The sequence below is a fragment of the Oryctolagus cuniculus genome, chromosome 12, assembly GCF_964237555.1.
Source record: "Oryctolagus cuniculus chromosome 12, mOryCun1.1, whole genome shotgun sequence".
In the NCBI taxonomy this organism is placed as follows: Eukaryota; Metazoa; Chordata; class Mammalia; order Lagomorpha; family Leporidae; genus Oryctolagus; species Oryctolagus cuniculus.
Window position 1 is genome coordinate 54,082,136 of NC_091443.1, and position 21,139 is coordinate 54,103,274.

General features: G+C 45.1%; 2 protein-coding genes and 1 non-coding gene across 5 annotated transcripts; all 3 read right to left on the minus strand.

Moving 5' to 3' along the window:
* Positions 1–868: 868 nt before the first annotated feature.
* Positions 869–20,691, minus strand: RNASE4 (ribonuclease A family member 4). 2 transcript variants are annotated; one of them, XM_002718039.5, is made up of 2 exons: positions 20,548–20,691; positions 869–2,081 (listed from the first exon to the last, which is right to left on the minus strand). In XM_002718039.5, the coding sequence occupies exon 2, from the start codon at positions 2,065–2,067 to the stop codon at positions 1,627–1,629; it is 441 nt and encodes a 146-aa protein (XP_002718085.1). In that variant the 5' UTR covers positions 2,068–2,081; positions 20,548–20,691; the 3' UTR covers positions 869–1,626. The 2 variants fall into 2 exon arrangements, with proteins under 2 accessions (XP_002718085.1, XP_008267528.2); XM_008269306.4 differs by lacking the exon at positions 20,548–20,691 and adding an exon at positions 14,091–14,223.
* ANG (angiogenin) lies at positions 9,763–20,680 on the minus strand. 2 transcript variants are annotated; one of them, XM_008269305.4, is made up of 2 exons: positions 20,548–20,680; positions 9,763–10,418 (listed from the first exon to the last, which is right to left on the minus strand). In XM_008269305.4, exon 2 carries the CDS (start codon positions 10,398–10,400, stop codon positions 9,951–9,953), a length of 450 nt encoding a protein of 149 aa, XP_008267527.1. In that variant the 5' UTR covers positions 10,401–10,418; positions 20,548–20,680; the 3' UTR covers positions 9,763–9,950. The 2 variants fall into 2 exon arrangements, with proteins under 2 accessions (XP_008267527.1, XP_002717924.1); XM_002717878.5 differs by lacking the exon at positions 20,548–20,680 and adding an exon at positions 14,091–14,229.
* Positions 20,692–21,019: 328 nt separating the features above from the next.
* On the minus strand, positions 21,020–21,091 carry TRNAP-UGG (transfer RNA proline (anticodon UGG)). Its single transcript has one exon. It is a non-coding gene; the product is annotated as a tRNA-Pro (tRNA).
* Between the last annotated feature and the right edge of the window lie 48 nt (positions 21,092–21,139).

Genomic DNA, 21,139 nt, shown 5'->3' on the forward strand with positions numbered 1-21,139 from the left:
TACCTTTCGTATTATACTTCAGTTACCAGCTCCGTGATTTCTGGATGGCGCAAGGAGAAAATTCTCTTGTCATCCTTCCTTCCCACTGGAAATATACACATACAGACACCTGCTGGAAGAAAATCTTTCCCTGAGTCAACTTTGGCTCTGTCACCAGGAGCCTGTGAGTGAATAGATAGATAAACAGGAAAAAAGAAAGAAATTTTGATTTATAATTTGTGGAAGTATTCAGATGAAGAAACTAAGCATCTATAGACAGTTTATGTAACAATTTAGTAGGGGCAAGGGAGAAGGGAGAAAGGGCTTCTACCAGAAAAATGGACTTCAGGGGAAGATAAATGGAAAATTTGGATAAAGTTTATTTACACAATTTACATGCAATATCTCCCTTCTGGAGATAACCTTGCAGGCAGGTTCAATGTAGCTGTATCGACAGGCTGTTCTGCTTTAGTTAGAAGAGGGAATGGGAACTTCTTGTGAGATTTCTTTCTGTATCTGCTGTTCAAAAATTTAGACACTTTCTCTCTCTCTCTCTCTCTCTCTCTCTCTCTCTCTCTCATACACACACACACACACACACACACACACACTTCCTCCTTTAGCAGCTAGCATCGTCATAGATCATATGAAGGTATCTTTAATTTGTTTTCAAGTGTTCAAAGGGAAAAGATAGAGACATGAGTATTGTCTTTGAGGAAATCATCCCCTCTGGCATAAATGAAACAAAGGTTCTGTGGTATGGTCATGGATCTGATGGGCACTAGTCTTTGTCCAGAGTTTATGAGGACATTGCAATGCATGTGTTTATAGACTACAGGGGAATTCAAAGAGAGAAAAGGAACAATTTCAACAGCACAGTCTTCTCAAATGCCTGTAGTTTCAGTCCTTTATTTCAAGGGAAACATGAAAGATCTTTCATTCAGGAAGAGTGAGTGAGTCTTAATCATCTAGTACATTATAATATCCTGAATTACTACAGAAACTCAAAAGTTAGGGGAAAGAAAGAGAAAATTCCTAATACCATTTTTGGCTCTTGTCAGATCCACACAGAGCTCTCATTTGACCAGTATGTATTTCTAAATTTTTAATGTCTCCCCCAATATCTGACTTTTGGGAACACAAAAAGCAGACCCATTCAAAACATTCCTCTTGTAGGAGAGAAAGCCCTGGGTGGGTAAGCAGTTCAGCTGGATTTTTGTCTCAGTTCTTCCGCTAACTTCATGGTCCTTAGCAAATCCCTTAACCTTGAACTTCTATATGTAACTGCATCAGCAAAATCACAGAGGTGCAGGGGTACTAAAATGAGATAACGTAGATGAAAGCACTTTGAAATACTTGAGATGCTATATAAATATATACAATGACTAAATTTCAGAGGATAGGGTCTTAGCTAAGCTAACTTGTGTTAGAAAAGAAGGTTATTATAGAAAAGCCTTGACTTATTATAGATTTATGTCTCCATTTCTCTTTGATGCAATGTATCTAATAGAATGGGTTACACAGAGAAAAGGAATAAGAAACGTGCAGAGGAGATAGAGCCTGGGGAGAGCTCAAATGCATTACTCATGGCTATTCACGGAGTAAGTTAAGAGCCAACCAGTGGCTGTAACCCCTGCAGGATGCTATCTATCTGTCAAAATGCACAGGCACTTCTGGGTTGCCCTCACAGGCAATGACAACACGCCTAGTGCTTGCTGCGGCGCGGTATCTGCAGTTGGGGGCCCTGGAACTTCCTGTCTCCTTGCAGTCTGTGACCTTCACTACCCCCTCGTGACAGTTCATCTTGCCATTCTTGCACCGGATGCTGGTGGTGCTGCAGATACTACGGATGTTCCAGATGTCCTCATGGATGAAGGTGTTGAAGGGCTTGCAGTGATGTGAAGTCATCTTCCGTCTCTGCATCATCAGGTTGCAGTAGCTATCATTGCCACCTGTCTCCTGAGGGTGCACGTGTTGCCGCAGGAATCGTTGGTACATGCGATCCTGGCCAAAGGAAGGCTGTGCCAGCCCCAGCAGGGTCAAAAGCAGTAGAAGCAGCAGTGTATGGGTTCTCTGCAGAGTCATCATGACGTTAGGAGTGCCTAGAGAGACAGCAAGGGGCAAGAGGAAGGATGGTTAAGACCTGGGAACTGGAAAAAAGTGTGGGGAGTGGCAAGCTGACATTGTCTTGATCCCTACGATTTCTCCTTGCTCCTTACTGTGGGGAGCAGCCCGGACTGGACTGAGTTACTGGAATTAAGACTTATTCTATGCATCTGCTCTCCCACAATATGGCGCTGGGAGAGAAGTAAACAGCTTCCGCACAGCTGCCTCCAGTTCAACCAATAAACTGTAGGACTTGCTACTGATTGGAGGAGAGCAGCGTACTCGGCGTGTGGGCAGCCGAGTTGGGATTGGCAGAGGAGGACTATAAAGGAGGAGAGAGACGGCATGCACCAGGAACATCTAAGGGGAACACCTGTGCAGCCCCCAAGAAGAGCCGGCCGGCGGTGTGCCGCTCCCCTGCGGAAGTGGGGAATGTGGCCAGGGGGAACTGCCCTTCCACGGAGGTGGAAGGGATAGTAGCCAACCCGGGAAGAACCAGCAGCAAACCCGGGGAGGGCCGAGCAGACGAAAGAACAGCGCAGGGTCCTGTGTCGTTCCTCCACGAAGAGGGGGAGCGACACTTACACGTACCATCTTCCCACTCTTCTCTGCTCACAATTGTTGCCACCTTTGTTTTCCACAGTGAATGAACAGTCTGCAAACATGGACATTTCTGACAACAAGAACATTTTCTTTGGCAGAGAAAACTTGTAGCCAGCACATGACTCAGGGCAGAAACTGACTGATTACCTCGCTTTCCCGGCCTGTGCAGTGAGTGTAAAAAGAGAGAAAAGATAAGCCTATGCAAAACTGGTTTGTCTATCTATTGAGATAATTCACTAGTTGTGTGATCTTCAGGGAGTGTACAGATCCCTAAATGTTCCAATTCCCTACAGTTTGGATAGACTCAGGATATGCCAAAGAAAGTGCAGAAACTAATGTAACACCTTGTAACTAGGAATCCAGGGAAGCAAAGTCCAGAGAGGGAGAGAGGAACATTTAGAGCTGGCTTTTTCTCTCATGTGGCTATTCTACTGAGGTAAAATCAAGTCCTTTTGAAAATCTTGTTAACCATATATATATAGTTTTTTTTTTTACTTTTATTTAATGAATATAAATTTCCAAAGTACGGCTTATGGATTACAATGGCTTCCCCCCCAATAATGTCCCTCCCACCCGCAACCCTCCCCTTTCCCACTCCCTCTCCCCTTCCATTCACATCAAGATTCATTTTCGATTCTCTTTATATACAGAAGATCAGTTTAGCATACATTAAGTAAAGATTTCAACAGTTTGCTCCCACACAGAAACATAAAGTGAAAAATAATAGATGATTTTTTAAATGATGATGAAATCAGATCAGACCTATTGTCATGTTTAATCCCAGTGAGAGTCAAGTTGGGAATTGATAATTTCTTCTTTTTTTTTTTTTTACAGAAGATAAGTTTAGTATACATTAAGTAAAGATTTCAACAGTTTGCACCCCCATAGAAACACAAAGTGAAATCATATATATATAGTTAACCATAACCATATATATATATATATATATATATATATATATATATATATACGACTCAGCATATCCAGACATGGTATATAGATGGTAGTATACAATAAGTATTGTTTGAAATAAAAGAAGTGAGCTGATGAACAAATTAAATTAGATGAGTAAGAGAGTGAAGGTATTTTAATCACCTCAAAAAAGGACTTGGATTGTTTCTTTTTATTCTTGCTGTTTCGATGTTCATTCTAAAACACCAGGGTCTGACTATCTATCTTTGATGTTCTTGTCTTGTCAATAGGTCATGGTATTAGTTATGTCACATCTAGTTGCAGGATCATCTTGATAGTGGATATTAAACCTATAGCTTATGGTATAAAAAAAAATAAGATTTCCAGAGCAACAGTGAAGGAAGCATTCATTGCCACTAGTCTCAGAATATTCATGGTTTTTGTTGATCAGCCTACTGCCTCTCTCATATCATACTCCAAATACTCGAGATATTAAGGTATTTATGCTCATAAACGCTTCTCCGGAACAATAGTTTCATCTGGGGTGAAAGTGGGGTCACTTGACAGCACTGAGCGGCCAGATACTGCCACAGGCTGTCACTGCTGGGATTGACATGAACTGTGGATCCAGTTGACTCTTAGGTCAAGGCAGGGTTGATTCATTGGTACAAAGAAAATGCCATCCTTTATTCAAAAGAAAGAAAGCAACCCAACGTATCAGGAACAGTTTTTTGAGAGTTAGACAAACCCATTTCTACCTGTGTAGACCAAAGACTGGCTCTAGCTGAAGTTCTGGTTTGATGTCTACAGATACATCCTTTGAATTCAAAAATACTGCTTCATGACGGTGTATGACACTGTGAGAGAACTGAAATGACCTATACAGGGCCTGCATTTCATTCCACCATAATGGCCAGTATCAAACATAACCGCCAGTCTTTTAAATGTCACCCCCTATATTCATAGTCACCTTTTGACTGTTACATTGAGAAATATGAGACTGTATGTCCTACTCCTGCGCCTGCAGTGGTAGACACAAGACATGATGTTGGGAAAAGAAGAAGCAAAGTGCTTGTGGAAAGAAAGGTGACAGGGAGAGTTGATACTTGATTTACTGCCCACTCCAAGGCCAATGGACATAACTTTTAAAGGTATAGTCAGTCCTTGGGTAATCAGCAAAGCAATGTCCTTTGGGTTGTTTCTTTAGTGTCACCTCTAATCTTACACAGGTTTCATATTGCTTCTTTGTGATCAAGAATATCATTTAGTTAGCAAACTAATGGGCCATAGATAAGACCTAAATTGTTCACGTGAAGGTAAACCTAACATCTCCGCTACACTAACCAAGTTAGCATGACATGAATATACTATGCAGACATGTAACAAAACATCACATAGTACCCCATAAATATATACAACTTTTGTCAAAATTTTAAGGAAGATTTATTTATTCACTTATTTGAAAAGCAAAGTTATAAGAGAGAAAGAGAGAGAAGAGAGAGAGGTCTTCTATCAGCTGGTTCACTCCCCAAGTAGCTGCAATGACTGGGGCTGGACCAGGCAAAAGCCAAGAGCCAGAAGCCAGGAGCTTCATCCGGGTCTATCCAAGCATTTGGGCCATCATCTGCTGCCTTCTAAGGTGAACTGGCAAGGAGCTGGATGGAAGTAGAGCAGCCAAGACTCAAACCAGTGCCCATATGGGATGCCAGCATTGCAGCAGGTGGCTTAACCTGCTGTGTCACAGCAGGTTTTTTAACACATGGAAAAAATTTAAGGACAGCAATTAACTGAAGATATCAAATGGTTCATCTCAAGGCTCTAGCCACAAAAGAAAATGAAAAGATCTCCAAATCAACCTAACACCTATTTTTTATTGGCCTTTTCCATGAAGTCTTCTCTTCATTCTGTTCCCAACGGACATAATAACTGCGTAGGCCTTGGAGAAATAACTAAGCTGTCTGTATATTTCATCATAAGTAAAATGAGCATAATGTGTACTGTTAGGGATGTTATGAAGAATAAATGAAAAAATCAATGCAAGGTGCTATCACAATGCCTAGTGCTTGATAAATGCTTACTAAATGTTGACAATTATTGTTTTTTTAATTATTTTTTTTGACAGGCAGAGTGGACAGTGAGAGAGAGAGAGACAGAGAGAAAGGTCTTCCTTTGCTGTTGGTTCACCCTCCAATGGCCACTGTGGCCGGCGCACCACGCCAATCTGAAGCCAGGAGCCAGGTGCTTCTCCTGGTCTCCCATGGGGTGCAGGGCCCAAGCACTTGGGCCATCCTCCACTGCACTCCCTGGCCACAGCAGAGAGCTGGCCTGGAAGAGGGGCAACCGGGACAGAATCCGGCACCCCGACCGGGACTAGAACCCGTTGTGCTGGCACCGCAAGGCTGAGGATTAGCCTATTGAGCCGCGGCGCCGGCCCGACAATTATTGTTTTTAATACTTGATTTTTCTCTTGGTTTCCTCTACTTCATATTATGGTCCTGTTTTATTTTATAGAGCTAATTTTATCCTCAAGAAATTAGAATTGTTTCAGGTTTTAAATTATTTATTTATTTATTTATTTACTTGAGAATCAGAGAGAGAGAAGAATTCTCATCCACTTGTTCACTCCCCAATGCCTGCAACAGCCAAGACTGGGCCAAGCCCAAAGCTGAAAACCAGTTCAATCCAGGTCTCTTATGTGAGAGAAAAGAACCAAGTTTGGGCCAGCACTGTGGCACAGTGTATTAAAGCCCTGGCCTGCAATGCCAGCATCCCATATAAGCGCCGGTTCAAGTCCCGGCTGTTCCACTTCCAACCCAGCTCTCTGCTGTGGCCTGGGAAAGCAGTGGAAGATGGCCCAAGTCCTTGGGCTCCTGCACTCTCATGGGAAACCCAGAAGAAGCTCCTGGCTGCTGGCTTCAGATCAACTCAGCTCTGGCTGTTGTAGCCATATGAAGAGTGAACCAACAGATGGAAGACCTCTCTCTCTGGCTGTACCTCTCTCTGTAACTCTTTCAAATAAATTAAATAAATCTTAAAAAAAAAAAAAAAAAAAAGGAACCAAATTACTTGAGCCATCACTGCTGCCTCCCAGGGTGCAGAGCTGAAACCAGAAGCCAGAGCCAGGAAACAAACCCAGAAACTCCAGTGTTGGGCATATATATGTCAGAATGGCTAGGCTAAATCCCTGCCCCAAGAATTATGCTTTTAAACTATGAAGTATCTTGGGCTGGCACCGTGGCTCAATAGGCTAATCCTCCACCTTGCAGCGCCAGCACAACAGGTTCTAGCCCCGGTCGGGGCGCCGGATTCTGTCCGGTAGCCCCTCTTCCAGGCCAGCTCTCTGCTATGGCCAGGGAGTGCAGTGGAGGATGGCCCAAGTCCTTGGGCCCACGCCCGCATGGGAGACCAGGAGAAGCACCTGGCTCCTGGCTTCGGATCAGCACGATGCGCCGGCTGCAGCACGCCGGCCGCGGCAGCCATTGGAGGGTGAACCAACGGCAAAAGGAAGACCTTTCTCTCTGTCTCTCTCTCTCACTGTCCACTCTGCCTGTCAAAAAAAAAAAAAAATATATATATATATATATATATACTATGAAATATCCCAACCACTGGAATTTATGCTGTATCCCAAGAGGAATGTTTCCTTCTCTGCAAATTATATGAAAGTTTGTTCTTGGCATGTCATCCTTCTTCAAAGCACTTGAGATTTTGGAGTTTTTTCCTCCTTTCATTGCAAAGCCAACAGTCACAGCTGACCAGGATTTCAATTCTTCAAATGATTCACTTGAAATAAAATGACTTCACTCATGACCTGACAGCTTATTCTTTTTTTTTTTTTTTTCCACAGGCGGAGTGGACAGTGAGAGAGAGAAAGGTCTTCTTTTCCGTTGGTTCACCCCCCAATGGCTGCTGTGGCTGGTGTACCATGCTGATCTGAAGCCAGGAGCCAGGTGCTTCTCCTGGTCTCCCATGAGGTGCAGGGCCCAAGCACTTGGGCCATCCTCCACTGCACTCCTGGGCCACAGCAGAGAGCTGGCCTGGAAGAGGAGCAACTGGGACTAGAACCCGGTGCCCAGACCGGGACTAGAACCTAGGGTGCTGGCGCTGCAGGCAGAGGATTAGTCTATTCAGCCACGGCGCTGGCCCTGACAGCTTATTCTAAACAGCATTTGATTATGATGGGATGAAAGACCCAGAGAAAAAAGTATTAGGATTCTAGCATTGGTTACCTAGTTCCCACCTCTGTTGACAGGTCAGGAAGCACCTCCATCTCATTGCCATTTGATTTCCCATGAAAGAACCGTTTTTCAACCTCAAAGCAGAATATGCAATTATAGTGCTCCAAGCAGATTCTTGGAGACGTGAGTTTTCACAGCTATGATGTGATCAACATGATAATGGTCCATGCCCTTGACTTTCCCCGAAGGCCTCAGATGGGACAATGATCTTGAATGACTCTGCTCTCCTCAGGGGAGAGTACTGGTCAGAGAACTTGAGAAAATAGTTCAAGTAGTGCACCCAATACTGGGACTTTCTCATTCCTTGAGGGATTTTTGAGATTTTATTATAAGGTAAATTTATAATAAGAGGTTTAGAACATTCTAATTCTAATTGACTGTTGGTAAACTATTACTGAAACTGCTTTATTCTACCTTGTATAGGTCTGGACCTCATAACTGGCAAGGCCTTAAAGCCCATCTGATTATTATCAACCCCGTCTATCATTCTATTTGCCTCTCAATGGAAAATTTGCTTGTGGTTTAGATAGCACCTCTAATAGATTTAGATAGGTCCTCTAATAATGACTCTGTCCTTTGTTTTAAACCCCATCTAGCCCACTTGGGGCCTCATTCCTTTGTAATCGTATCGTCTACTCTTATATTAATGGCTCTACTCTCCTGTGTGTATTGGTGCCCCCCCCCCCCCCCCGCCAATCCCGTGTGATTATTCAGAATTTTTTTCTGCAGACAAACCCCTCTACTTGCAAGAGACGAGCTGCCTTTCTCCCGGTTTTGGCTGGGATCAGCTTTGCAGCCTTCTCTCCTCAGCTGTGACTCAGAAAGAGCTTTGGGCCACAACGTTATCTCAACCAACCAACATCAGAAACAACTCCAACAGTTACAAGAGGCGGTCACTAGGTCCACCGAGACCTCAGCTGATGCCACTCCAAGGCCAAATCACCTCGCTAGCAGGCGTAGTACTGAACAGAGGGGCTTTAGATCTTACAACAGCTACAAAATGGGGAACTTGTATCTTTCTGGGAGAACAATGCTGCTATTATGTTAAGCAATCAGGCCAGGTAAAACCAAATGTTAAATTACCTGGTTAAGGCCACTCCTAGGACCACTGGCTGCTATTCTCACCCTGGCTTTTATACTACCTAATCTGTTTAAGTGTTTACAGGAGCTGATAATGGAATGAGCCAAAGCCTTCACCAACCAGGTGGTCAACCAAATGCTACTACAGGGATATACTCGGCTCCTCACCCAGGAGGTCATGACTTGAGATGTCAACCCACCAGCGGAGAGTGACTCATCACCCCATGTCAGTAGGAAGTAGCTTTAGAAGATAGATCATCGTCTCTCCACCCCTCCTGGGCTTTTGGGGCCAATGAATTCCCATACAACACTTGCTTTATAAAAAACAAAAGGGCAGAATGTTAGTGAGATGGTGCCATCTTATCTGAGGCACCATCTTAAGCCCTGGGCACCATCTTAGGCTCTGGTCCAGTTGCCATCTTGTTCAGTAAGCTTCGGTCCTAAGCCCAGCCTGGCTTACTAGAAGTGGGGTGACCAAACGGCCCAACCACAAGCATCAACTCCACCCCCACCTTAACGAGATGTGCTGCTCCCACCTCCCTACCCCTGCAAGTCTCTATCAAGACCTGCTTTCCTACACAGGCCCTCTCTCTTCACTCTCTCGCCCTCTCTCTCCAGCCCGTCTGACACCCGAGAATAAACTTTTCCTTTAACTCTGGTGTTTGGTGTGTTTTGTGGTGGCCTTTCAAAGTCAAGGTGTCACCTTTTCTTCAGAGAAAGGTAATGTCTTCTTCCCTATCTTCTGATAAAGAAACGACTGGTAATGTAAAAGGCATTTCTATTTCATCCAATCCTCGAAGGGAGCAGCTGGGTAGAGAAGAATCAACAGGTCAAAACTCAGTGATTTTTAATGATTCCAGAGACATTTTTGTTTATTAAACATATGCTGTAAAACAGAAAATAAAAGATGCAGGTATCCCATTTTCTGGGTCCCTGGTAATGAATGTCGCCAACACTTTTGGCAGCACACACTCAACACAAACTGGCATGTGCCGGGAAAACCAAACGAAAGGAAACCACAGTCAGCTCTGGTCAGTGGGCTTTTTGTTGAAAAACGGACTCATCAAAATGCACAGGCAAGCCGTTTTCACAGGCAATAACAATGTTTCGGGACCCTGATGTGGCTCGGTACCGGCAAGGAGGCCAGGGGGACCCTCCCACGTGTTTGCAAGTGGTGACCTGGAAAGAAGACTTGCTTATTCTGAAGTTTTTCCCATAAGGCTTTCCATTCTTATCCTCACAGACGTCCTTGATGCTGCCCTTGTTGCCATGAACAAATGTGTTGGTGTCTTTGCAGGGTGAGGTCAGGTCTCGTCTCTTCATCATGGTTTCACAGTATCTGTCATTCCGGCCAAATGGCTTGGCATCATAGTGTTGGGTCAGGAAGTGTTTGTACCTGGAGTCGTCCTGCGCCAGGGTCGGAGGGGTCACACCCAGACCCAGCACGAAGATCAACACCAACGGACCCAGGCCCATGACCATCTCTTCCAACAGAGGCTCCTGCCAAGGGCAAAGGGATGCACTGGGTTCACAGAGCAGCACTACCAAAGTCAGGGACCCTGACAGAGACCTAGGAGTACCCTCAGTCACCTAATTATATCTTTTCTTTGGTGTTTCTCATTAACCTCACACCTATTGTGAGGTAGAAATCTATGTAATATTTTCCTGAACATAACTTCTAGCCCCACTCATTCTTCCCTACCCTTTAGGAGTATTATTTCTCTACTCTCAATGTGGCATTGTAAAATTAGTTCACCCTCTTTAATTGATTTCATAACAGATACTACATAAGCTCCGACTGGATCCAGGCCCAGTGCTGGATCTCAGAGCACAAACACCATTGAGCAACACCAAATGCCTTCCTAAAGGGGGAATGTGGAATCCATGCAAAAGGGATGGGATGAGATAGAAATACAGGAGGTGAGAAGTACAGAGACTTTTAGGGAACAGTTAGTCAAAGGGTTGTTGAAGATAGGAATCCAAGTACTTAATTAATCAGCCAGCTAGCTATGAGGAGAGAAGTAGAGATCTGTGTCACCATGAGTGCAGGAAGGCAAACTCGCTTCCCCAAGAAGTAGCTGGCCAAGGGAGAACTACTATGTGCTATTTAGAAAAAACAGGATGAAGCACTGGAGAAGGCATCTAATCCCTGGAAGTGGGTCTGGGCTAACTCTTACAGAGAAGAAAAGAGGAACTCAAAATTATTCTTAGGAGCTTCTCACATTGGGAACACTGCGGATTATTCTAGAAAATAGTTTCTAGTTTCTTCTGTATATGTGCCTAAACTGTTGCAAAAGAGACAAGCGAGTTACCATGTGATAAGAATCCTCAGACTTTTCACAATGCCAAAGACCTTATTATAAGTATCTCCTAATAGCTTTACCAAAGAAGAAGAAAGACTAAAAGGAGGGTTCCTGTCATCTTCTTTCAAGAGCTGCCAGTCTCAAACTGTAGAAATCAGACATCCCAGAGGGCTGTGTCACAGAATCTCAAACACACCTACAGAGTAAACTTGATGCCTCTTCCTGGAACACATTCTGACTCGGTGATAGAGCACTAGAAATAGAACTTAACAAATACAGGTTATAACAAAATAAAGAAAATTTGTTTATGAAATTTGAAGATTTGAGACCTGAAAAGAGTTTGGTGTTTGCAGAAGGCAGTAGCCTATTCCCTTCGATCTTTGGGGAAAATTTGATGATTCAGAGCTTTTAAAAGTTACCACAGGAGTGGGATTTGGGCTAGAAGCCAGGATACCCAGTTGCTGCTCACGTACCATATTAGAGTGCCTGGGTTCGAGTCTCCCCTGAGAATTGCACCCAGGGAGGTAGATGGTAGCTGAAGTCGTTGGATTCCTGCCACTAACTGGAGGTCCAGTTTGAGTTCCCAGCTTCCGGCTTTGACCTGGCTCAGCTTCAGCTGTTCCAAGCATTTGTGGAGTGAACCAACAGATGGGAGATCTGCCTCCTACACACATCCATAGAATAAGAGCTGGTAGTACCCAAAAGAGTCATTAGGTGGCAGTGGTGGACAGGAATACAGAGGGACGATTGGCCTTTTCCAGAGTACAGGTTATAGGGATATCACTTCACAGTTTGAATTGGCATACCTATCTGTCTAAACTCTCCTTGCCTTAAATACTGAGACCAAGGACACCACACCAGATGTAAATTTCAAGGCAAAACCCCTCCAAGCACAGGCTATAAGCACAAGGATATCACAAATAAAGCTTTGCCTGTTGTTAGGTTTCTTGGGTACCATTACCCATGTGACCCTGGGCAAACAACTGACCGGCTTATTTGTCAGTGTTTCCTAGTGGTGTGCACTCTACAGGGGGGCAGGGCCCACATTATTCACTTTAAATCACAATGTTTGCCTCATAATAAATTCTCAATAATACTACTTTATGATTAACAATCATTTTCCTCTTCAGGACTAAATTCATTCATCTCTAAAGTGAGAGAGTTGCTAGCTGGAAAGGTCTAAAATTCCACAGTTCTTCTTAAGCTTAAAAGAACTTTTGTGGCCGGCGCTGCGGCTCACTAGGCTAATCCTCCACCTAGCAGCGCCGGCACACTGGGTTCTAGTCCCGGTCAGGGCGCTGGATTCTGTCCCAGTTGTCCCTCTTCCAGGCCAGCTCTCTACTGTGGCCCAGGAGTGCAGTGGAGGATGGCCCAAGTGCTTGGGCCCTGTACCCCATGGGAGACCAGGAGAAGTACCTGGCTCCTGCCATCGGATCAGCGCGGTGCACCGGCCGCGGGGGCCATTGGAGGGTGAACCAACGGCAAAGGAAGACCTTTCTGTCTCTCTCTCACTGTCCACTCTGCCTGTCCCCCCCCCCCAAAAAAAAATCTTTTGTTAACTAGAAATTACATAGACAAGTTTGTGAAGTTTAGTTTGTGGCACAAGACATCAGCTGGAAGAAACACATGACAGGGTGACCTGTGGCCAGATCTCACCAAAATGCATCATCCTTAAGGCCTGATGTATAAGAAAAGCCCACTTATCTATACTTAGTGCAGCAGACCTACACTACATAGGGGTTTTGCTGCCCAAAAAAGCCACCCTTAGATCTCAGTCTGGAAAACTAAAGGAGTAGGTTTGTTTTTTTTTTTTTTTTTTTTTTTCCTGATTGGCTGAATTTGCATTCATTCTGTAACAACTCAGCTAAAGTTTGCTTAGGCAAACTAAAACATTTGGAAACCAAATTCCAGCACACACATACCACAACCACCACTCTCTAACATCTGCTCCCTCACTTACAACTTCCTCCCTCATATTTTATAAAGTTTCTACAGAGCCACGTGAAACGGAATTGAGAGAAAACAATAAATAGATTGCTTGTGATGCTGAAGGTGATCTGTCAAGGCTGAGGATGCAGAGCCTCGCTCATACAGACGTGTCCTCCTGCACTCCGACACACACCTGTCAGTCTGCTTTTCCTCTCTGGAATTTTTCCCAGCTGTTCTGCAGATCAACTGTATAATCCTTTACTCTTTACAAGAATTAACATTCCCCTCCTGTCCCCAAAGGTAATGTGTTGTATTCAAGAGGTCCATCAAACATACCCACCAGGGAGTTAACTAGACAGTTCACCATCATTTCCACAAATAGAGTATGATCGTTTTACATATTCTAGGTCCATAACGCCCAAAGCAAAAGTGCAACACCCAGCGTGCCTCCCTCCCTTTGTCTCCTTTCAGTCATTGGATATGCCCGTGCACCCTTTTTGGTCCTGGGACTTCTCTTTCAAAGAGCAACTTAAACCTTTTTCAGAAAGAAAATTGGCAGAGAAGCCTAGAAGGGAACAGTGCTGAAAGCATGCTCTCTGTTTCTTGCCTTGGAACACTACATATGATGCTTAGCACAGGGGCAGGCAGAGGGAGAACCCTGCCCGTCAGCAAATGGCTTCTCCAGACACTTGGGAATTTCATCACACTTAGGAATCTCTCCTTAAACCTCCACTTGTTCCCAGTCTCTTTATCTACATATAGGCTATTCCAAAAGAAATGTTTTCATTTTATACTGTAGAATCTGATTCATTTTCTTTTTAATTCGGGAGCTTGATCCCAGGAGCTTTAAAGGGGGATAAATTATTTAACTAAAGTAGATAGATGGGTAGAAACATATACACAAATAGAACTACAGATTAACCAGGAGAAAGAATCTTACAAAAATCTGGCAGATTCCCTCGAACTGAAGTTGGAATCCAGCTGTTTGTTCCTGGAGATGGTTCAGTTGTGTGAACCTGGAAGCCTCTCCTGGTTCTGACTATATTGTGTTCATCTGAAGGGGTGGAGTGAACAGGTCTACAGGTTCCCCAATCCTGGCAGAGACATACAAACCAAGGGCACTGCCCTTGGATAACAAGAAGAGTCATTCACCTTTTCGCTGGCATAACTGGCTCAAATATTAACCCATCTAATAGGATTAGAAATTTGTTCCGGGAAGCAAAGTTTGATAAACATGGCTTTTTTTCCCAAAAAAACAAAACAAAACAAAACAAAAAAAACTGTCTTTTTCCAATGTCTGTGGTTCTTATTCTTACCCATGAAAAGACTGAGTTTTCATTGTTACATGCAGTCCTTTGGATTCATAGGACATCATCTGATCTTACGGGCCGATTCCAAGGGCTGCCTTGGAGGAAGTCTGCAGAGTGAGAGATGATCTTCCAGTAGGATGCTTTTCTACCATACTTTCTATTTGCTCACAGAACTTGGTTTTATGAAAGGATGCTAAGCAATTATTCCACAGATTTCACAGGAACAGGAAAACACTTCTAGAGAAGGTTATGTGACAACTACCATACCCTGCCTTCCGCCATGGTATTTCTGGCAGTCCCCCAGAAAGATCTGTGCCACATTTCCTGGGTTTCTCCTTTCTTTCACCTCTACCTGTCCACAAGAGACTAAGCCTGAATGCTCAATCTGCTGTTCCTGATAGACAGTCACCAAACTGATTATCTCCACCATCAAGGCAACATTAAAGTTACAGTCACTCACCAGGTAGATTCATTGCTTACATGCAAACAGTGGGCCAAAGTCAGCAGGATCACGTTACAGATCCCATAGTCTCAAATGTCAGGCAGTGGCAGATGTCAAGTGTCCCCGGACCCCCAGCACCCATCTGCACTAATGTTGGATCAAGAATAGTGTTATCTTTTTTAAAAATCCTCAACCCTGTTGTCATCCATCCTTCTCTGACGATTCAAATGCATTTGAGAAGTGAGAACTAGGGGCAGGCTACCTGCTAGTAAAACAACTGTGCATGAAATCATCACAATACTTATAATAATCAAGGCTACTTTTCACCTACATCATTATATCAGCCATCACCAGGACTGTGTGAAGTAAGTATCACGTAAGTCTGTTTTGCTTAAAAGGAAACTCCAAGATCAAACAGTAGATGAGTAGTTGAGTCAACTTTAAAGCCTTCATCTGTGAGAAAAAATTCCACATTCAGCTCAAGTAACACCTCCCTGAGTCCTGACCAATTCTTGTGAATCCTATCCAATCCCTGGAGGAATTGTCCATTTCCTTCCTTGTAGATTCACTGTACTAGTACATACCGTTAATTAGGTAAGCATGCAGCAGGAGTCCCAAGTCCATGGCTTTAGTTACATTGGTTTAAACTGACTTCAGGTATGTCAAGGTGTATCTGGAAAGCTCCTGGAGTCATCTGAGGGATGACTCAAAAGAGCCTGTGATATTCCTGGAAAAGGAATCACTCTAATAAAAAACAGATGATGTGGCCGGCGCTGCGGCTCACTAGGCTAATCCTCCACCTAGCGGCACCGGCACACCGGGTTCTAGTCCCGGTCGGGGCACCGGATTCTGTCCCGGTTGCCCCTCTTCCAGGCCAGCTCTCTGCTGTGGCCCGGGAGTGCAGTGGAGGATGGCCCAAGCGGGCCCCTGCACCCCATAGGAGACCAGGAGAAGCACCTGGCTCCTGCCTTCGGATCAGCGCGGTGCGCCGGCTGCAGTGCGCCAGCCGTGGCGGCCATTGCGGGGTGAACCTACGGCAAAAGGAAGACCTTTCTCCTCTCTGTCTCTCTCTCTCACTATCCACTCTGCCTGTAAAACAAACAAACAAACAAACAAAAACACTCTACCTGTCAAATTAAAAAAAAAAGTTCACAATTGTGTATTATCTTATATCTAGGGAAATGTGTAAGAAGACTTCAGAAGTTCATGGGAAAAATGGAATTAAAAGCAAGTTTATTTTGGTGCAAATATTTTTGAAATCCATACACAGATTTCTTTTCTTTTTCTTTTCTTTTCTTTTCTTTTCTTTTCTTTTTTTTTTTTTTTTGGACAGGCAGAGTTAGTGAGAAATCGCACTGCACTGATCCGAAGCCAGGAGCCAGTTGTCTCCTTCTGATCTCCCATGTGGGTGCAGGGCCCAAGCACTTGGGCCATCCTCCACTGCCTTCCCGGGCCACAGCAGAGAGCTGGACTGGAAAAGGAGCAACCAGGACAGAATCTGGCGCCCCAACCAGGACTAGAACCCAGGGTGCTGGTGCCACAGGCAGAGGATTAGCCAAGTGAGCCACGGCACTGGCCATACATAGATTTCATAATACGCATTTTTCCATGAACATTTTGAGATCCACCAAATATGGATTTCAAACTTTTTGTGCCAAAACAAACTAATCTTTTAATTCCATTTTCCACAAACTTTCTGAAGTACTCTCTCCATATTACAGTATCCCATTCATTTCAATTGTCAGTTGATAGATTTTGTTCCATCTTTCTCTGCAGGCAATCATGTAGACGTGAAGTTGTGCTTCCTTCCTTCAAAAATACTGAAGTTCACTATGAGGTTGATGGGGGTGGTATGGGAGGTGGGGACAGGGCAAAGGGTCTTCCTCCACATAAGGATCCTGTCGGCACAAATTTGAGGCAAGTCTGGACATCAGAGCTGGAGCCTCATGTCAGACCATTCACTGTACCAGAGAGAAAGAGAACACTGTGTGTTGGCAGCTTTGGATGTCCTGCTGCCTTTTCAGGCAGGGATAGACTTCACACCAGGCATAGACTTCACACCAGGCATAGACTTCACACCGGGCATAGACTTCACACCAGGGAGCTGAAGCGAGAAAGGACTAGAAAGGCAGCCTCCCTTGAAGGCAAAAGCCTCATTGCACAGGCACATTCACAGCCCCTGGAATCCTCAGGGATGCTCAGAAGAGAAAGTGTGTTGACCAGGAGCTCTTCTAACATGGGTGGGATGGCTCTGGTTGACTTCAGGTTGGGGTAACCAAGGAAAGAGGCCATTAACCACCACTCCTTTGACAGCTCTTGATCTCGGTGTCTATTAGATGGGAACCTTTGAGAGAAGAATGATCTTGTACTCACCTCTAAATTCTCAGTATCTAAAACAGTGACTGACACTTAGCTCCCAAATTCTTCTTGTTATCCCTCATTACTATCTGATCTCAGCACCGAGATCCTAACCTTGAAAACTCTCTTGGCTTCTCTTAAAGGATTACAGATATGACTGGGTTTGGCAGCTGGTACCAAAGAAGGCAGGCCTCGTTCCCAGGCAGAGCAGGAAGGCTTCAGAGGTTTCCAGGAATGCTCTGAGTGTAGCTTATTGATAACTCCCGAAATCCACTGGTGTGCCTTCACTTTTGAGGTACTGATCTCAGTTCCATTTCAAACAAACAAAATCCCTAGGAGGGGAAACTCTTTGGGCAGCTGCCAGTCATTCACACATTCTTTGGCTTGTGCTTTAGCGTCTGCTATCTTAAGAACAGTTTTGGGTAACTGAAAGGCCTAAGGATTTAGGAGGAAGAAAAGTAGCCAGCCTGGGGAACCTGGGAAAGGACAAATTTCAGCTGCTTTTCATCTCTGGTGGGGGCACATCCCTGCCTGAGCGTCACTATTTTTCCTTGTCCTCTTCACTTCTCCCTGCACCCTCAACCAGATCCTGAGCTAAAAGGAACAAGGTCTGCAGTTGTAAAGAACAAGACTAAGGCAACTTCCATAAACTGCTTTTGCTCAGTAGCTGGTGCCTCAGGGGTACTGAAGTCTCTGTAAAGGAAGGGGCAAGCATGCCTCTGAGCACCACTGGCAAACGGCAACGTTCAAAGTGTTTCAGGAAAAAAGAAAAGCAATGAGACCCATGGAATGGGGTCTCTACTGACAGCTAACAGTGTCCAAATGCTCAGGCTCTCTTTGTGGGCAAACATGCCATTTTTGAGTGCTTCCTATTTAAATTGGTCACACATCACTTTCCAAACACACACAAGAGAACCAAGTTCCAAAATGTTTACTGCTCATTTGCTAGGGAGAAGACTTGCCAGGCTCATTGCAACACTCCTACTGCCTCCCTAGTCCCCAGTGAAAACACACACACACACACACACACACACACACAGAGAGAGAGAGAGAGAGAGAGAGAGAGAGAGAGTGTTCTGATGACCAGAAGCATCAATTCAGGCACTAGAGCAAACCTCTGACAGTGGAGTTACCCACCAGTGCTGGGAAGTAGCCTTCAGCTTCCGAACAGGGAGTCCCTTCTCTCTCTCTGGGTCATCAACTGACAACTTCTGGGGGATCAAAACCTGTCCACAGAGTAAACAATGCAAAAGCCAGTTTCTTGTTCTTCTTTTCAAACTTGGCACAAGGAAGTTATGTTGAAATAGAAAATAGGGCTTTGGAAAAAAAAAAAGATTTCCTATTTCATTAAGATGCATCTACACACTTACAGTGCTTCAAAACACAAGGACCTATAATGCGTGACTAGTGAACATTATATCTTTGTCCACAATTTTAGTACATGTAAAACAACTGCCAAGTTAAAAAAAAAAAAAAACTCCTGTTTTTCAACTGCTCTGACAACTTGAACTTGAAAGTCATTTCCCTTTTCCTAGATTTTTTTCCTATGTCTCTCCCTCAAGCCAGGAGTGTTCCTGCACATGGACATAGAAGGCAGGGGACTCTACTTCCAAGGAGTCTAGGGAAAATATAGTCCCCCTTCAGACAGAGTATACATGCAATATTTCTGTCCGAGGACTAATTATAAAATTTGATGAAGGAAGGTACGGACCAGATCACCTTTAAAGTCCTTTATAATGTGAATATTTTTAGGTCTATAAGCATGAAACTTATCCAGTGACAAAAGTAATGGTTAAAGGAGGAAAAGCTCCCATGAAAAGAAGGGTCACACCTCCAGGAAGTGAGGACACTATTGACTGAGTGAGAATGTGAACAGAGTCCTCCTGACACAACTCTATTTCCAAAGACAAAAATTAAACATTCACCTTTCAACAAACTCTGTGTTTTGTGTACATTCCCTTACCAAGTGTTTTAAGGCATTCTGTTTACAGAGATTGCAATTTGCTGAAATACAGATTAAGTGAAAACTCCTAAAGAACAGTTTCAAAGGTCTGCAATGGTCCACTTTTTGGTCCATCTACGTTAACTTCAGTCCCATTGGCAAATGCTTCCAACGACAATTCAGCAAGCCTACTTGCTTTTAGCTTCTTTTATGTAAGAGTTACATAACAAATCTCTGACACCATCCCATTCCTGGGACTATAAGGTTTCCAATGCACCACACAACTTTTTATTCTTTTTTTTTTTTTTGGTAATTTCTAGAAAAGCAAAACTTTTTTCAGGTGCCCCTGAAAGTCAGTGGTGAAAGGAAACCCACACTAAATATTTCCGTAAGTTCCAAAAATATGTTGCTCCCCTTTCTATCCTTAAGAGAGTTGCTTGAATTAAAGTATCTGTGACCAAATTATACTTCTGCACTGACGAGTTAGCAGCTGAGCAGGTAAGTGGTCTTTGGATACCAGAGGTTGCCTACCCGCTAGTTCTCATCTGAATAGCTGAGGCTGCTTCTATAAGGTGGGCCGCTCGCTTGGGTTGCTAGTGAATACTGCTATGGCTTGACCACAGGTTTCGTGCTGTCACGGAGGGGGGATACGGCTCACTGAGATCTCGCCAGCCCCCAGGATGGTGCTGACATTGGTTTTACAGTCCCTCCTAAATAAAGATGCCTTGTTTTATCCAAGCGCTGTTGCGGTTCATGTTCCGTTTCAGAGCAAATAACCAGGGGATTCCAATTAGGCTCGGAGAGGAGAAAGTTGGCCAGTGTCTCCAGGAATTTCGCAACACTGGCTGAGAGGATGGGTTAAGGGCGGGGAACCACGAGAAAACGAAAACACCAGTTCCCAGATGTCAGCGACGCTTGCCAACTACAAAAACAAAAACCTGGACAAAAGCCCTGCTTCACAATTCTGGCGATCGACCTGGTACCGAAGGTTTCCTTAGTTTTGAGCAAGTGCAGGCCACCCTTGGGTTGGCCAATTCCGTGGGCTCCCTCTGGGTATCCACACCGGCATCTCCGCCTGGCTGCACAACCGGAACAACGAGGCGGGAACGCAGAATCGCGAACGCGAGCAAGGACGCAACTTTTCCTCCCTCCCCGTCCGTGGGCTCCTCCACACCGGCCCCTCAGCCGCTCCCCTAGGGCCACACACCGCCCCTCGTGCGAGGAAGGGGCTCCCCCGGCGCCCCCGGCCAGGCCACCACGAAGGAGCAGCAGCAGCGGGAACCCAGGCCTCGGGACAGGGCGGCAGAAGCGCGCCGGACAGGGCAAAGGAAAGTGTGTTTCTCACCTCTGCTTGCTCCCTTGCACGACGATGGGGCGCCGCAGTCCTGCTGTGTGTGTGCGTGGCGTCGGGGCGCTCGCGGACACCGACCCGGGTGGGGTTCGGGGAGGGCGGAGGATGCGCGGGCGAGCCTCGGTCTTCGGGACCGCGCCCAGCTTTCCTCTGGAGGCCCCTCCCGCCTGGATCCGCGTCGCGAGCCCCCGCCCCACAGCAGCGGGCGGATCCCCGCCCAGGCCTGGGACGAGCCCGGGGCTGCGCGCTCCTGACCCAGCCACCGGGGGATACAGGGGCTGGAAGTGGTCCCTGTTTCCCTTAGCGCTGGCGGGCGGCGCCCGAAACCCAGCCGGTTCCGTCCCAGCGCTGGTCAATGCTACTTTCTGCGGGACAATCGGAACATGAGAACTGTAGCGAACTTAACTTTTTCCAAGCAATGGCCAAAGAGAGGGAAAAATTTTTTAAAGTTAAAAGAATGCCTGAAGGGCTCGTCCGGGATTTGAACCCGGGACCTCTCGCACCCAAAGCGAGAATCATACCCCTAGACCAACGAGCCACGGCGAAAAACACGCGCTTTTTCTCGACTGAATTGCGCTTTTCGGCA

What these genes read in the sequence shown, in the direction of transcription:
- ANG (XM_008269305.4), bottom strand. Translation starts at nt 10,400, where the DNA reads ATGGTCATGGGCCTGGGTCCGTTGGTGTTGATCTTCGTGCTGGGTCTG.
- RNASE4 (XM_002718039.5), bottom strand. Translation starts at nt 2,067, where the DNA reads ATGATGACTCTGCAGAGAACCCATACACTGCTGCTTCTACTGCTTTTG.